The 1,619-nt window shown below is 42.9% G+C and overlaps 1 protein-coding gene across 1 annotated transcript in view; it reads left to right on the top strand.

The window, feature by feature from the left end:
- LOC112073350 (probable guanine nucleotide exchange factor MCF2L2) overlaps positions 1–1,619 on the top strand; it is a gene marked incomplete at its 3' end in the record, with an annotated part of 92,047 nt that overhangs the window by 78,924 nt on the left and 11,504 nt on the right. Inside the window, exon 2 of the mRNA XM_024140663.2 lies at positions 502–585. Within this exon, the coding sequence (XP_023996431.2) occupies positions 502–585 (84 nt within the window). The remainder of the gene's footprint in view (positions 1–501; positions 586–1,619) is intronic.

Raw genomic sequence — 1,619 nt, 5'->3', positions numbered from 1 at the left:
CTGACTGTGTAACCCTCATGGCCTGTGAGTCTGACTGTGTTAACCCTCATTCTGTGATTCTGCGTGTTAACCCCTCATGCCCTGTGATTCTGACTGTGTTAACCCCTCATGTCCTGTGATTCTGACTGTGTTAACCCTCATGTCCCTGTGATTCTGACTGTGTTAACCCCTCATGCCTGTGATTCTGACTGGTGTAACCCTCATGTCCTGTGATTCTGACTGTGTTAACCCTCATGCCTGTGATCTGACTGTGTTAACCCCATATCCTGTGATTCTGACTGTGTTAACCCCCTCATGTCCTGTGATTCTGACTGTGTAACCCCTCATGTCGTGTGATTCTGACTGTGTTAACCCTCATGTCCGTGCGACTATGTCTGACTTGTGTAATCCTGTGATTCTGACTGTGTTAACCCCTCATGGCCTGTGATTCTGACTGTGTTAACCCCTCATGTCCTGTGATTCTGACTGTGTTGTGTCCTCCTCCTGCTCCTCCTCCTGCAGATGAGATCATGCAGCAGGAGAGCAGCCCCCTCTGTGCCATCGACATCACCCCTGACCTTAGGAAGAAGTTCGCCTTCCTCTTAGGTAATATTTCCTGCCTGTCTGCCTGTCTGTCTGTGTCTGCCTGCCTGCCTGTCATAATACAGAGATGTCTGCTATACAGTAGTTTCACACATAAGACAGGTGAATACTGTTCTTCTTCCTGATATAGTTCAGATGAACTGTCTGCTTCAGACCAGCTCTAACAGCCTCACGTCAGAATTAGACGTTCATCCATGTTTCTTAAACGTCACATTTCAAAGTGTTTAAGGTTAAATTTAGGTATTAACTATGAATGGTTAAGGTTAGTGATAGGCTTCATTTTTTAAAATCAACTTTCTATTGCTGGAATTGAACTTGAAACCTTTGGAATCAGAGGCAGATGCTTACGCCCATCCACCATCCACAGACTAGCAAAACTGAAACCTACTTGAACKTAACAGCACTCACTGTTGCCCCTAGTGGCCAGTTTCCACATCATCTCCCAACAATCTCAGACATGGATGGACGTCAAATGTATTTATTTTATTTAACTAGGCAAGTCAGTTAAGAACAAATTCTTATTTACAATGACGGCCTAGGAACAGTGGGTTAACTGCCTTGTTCAAGGGCAGAACAACAGATTTTTACATTGTCAGCTCAGGGATTTRCTCTAGCAACCTTTTGGTTACTGGCCCCTTTTGGTTACTGGCAGTATATACTACATAATATATACCATTAGTTAATTTTAGTGTACTATAAACAAACTGTATAATTTCAGTTGAGAGTACTAGCACTTCACTTGTCTACCAGAAGTTGATGCTGTTGCTATGCAACCTCTTGCTAGCTTGTTAGCAAAACAAATGACAGGCTAGACATTTTTATGATTTTGGGTGTGTTCGAAAATCCAATTTGGACTGCCAGAGTGCAAAAATCCAGAGCGTTGTCAGATTATCCGTTTGTAAATTCAGAACGTTGTCAGATTGTCCGTTTGTAAATCCAAAGCGTTGTCAGATTGTCCGTTTGTAAATCCAGAGCGTTGTCAGATTGTCCGTTTGTAAATTCAGAGCGTTGTCAGATTGTCCGTTTGTAAATTCAGA

This window comes from Salvelinus sp. IW2-2015, unplaced genomic scaffold (assembly GCF_002910315.2).
Source record: "Salvelinus sp. IW2-2015 unplaced genomic scaffold, ASM291031v2 Un_scaffold2237, whole genome shotgun sequence".
In the NCBI taxonomy this organism is placed as follows: Eukaryota; Metazoa; Chordata; class Actinopteri; order Salmoniformes; family Salmonidae; genus Salvelinus; species Salvelinus sp. IW2-2015.
This window is presented reverse-complemented; position numbering and strand designations above follow the sequence as displayed.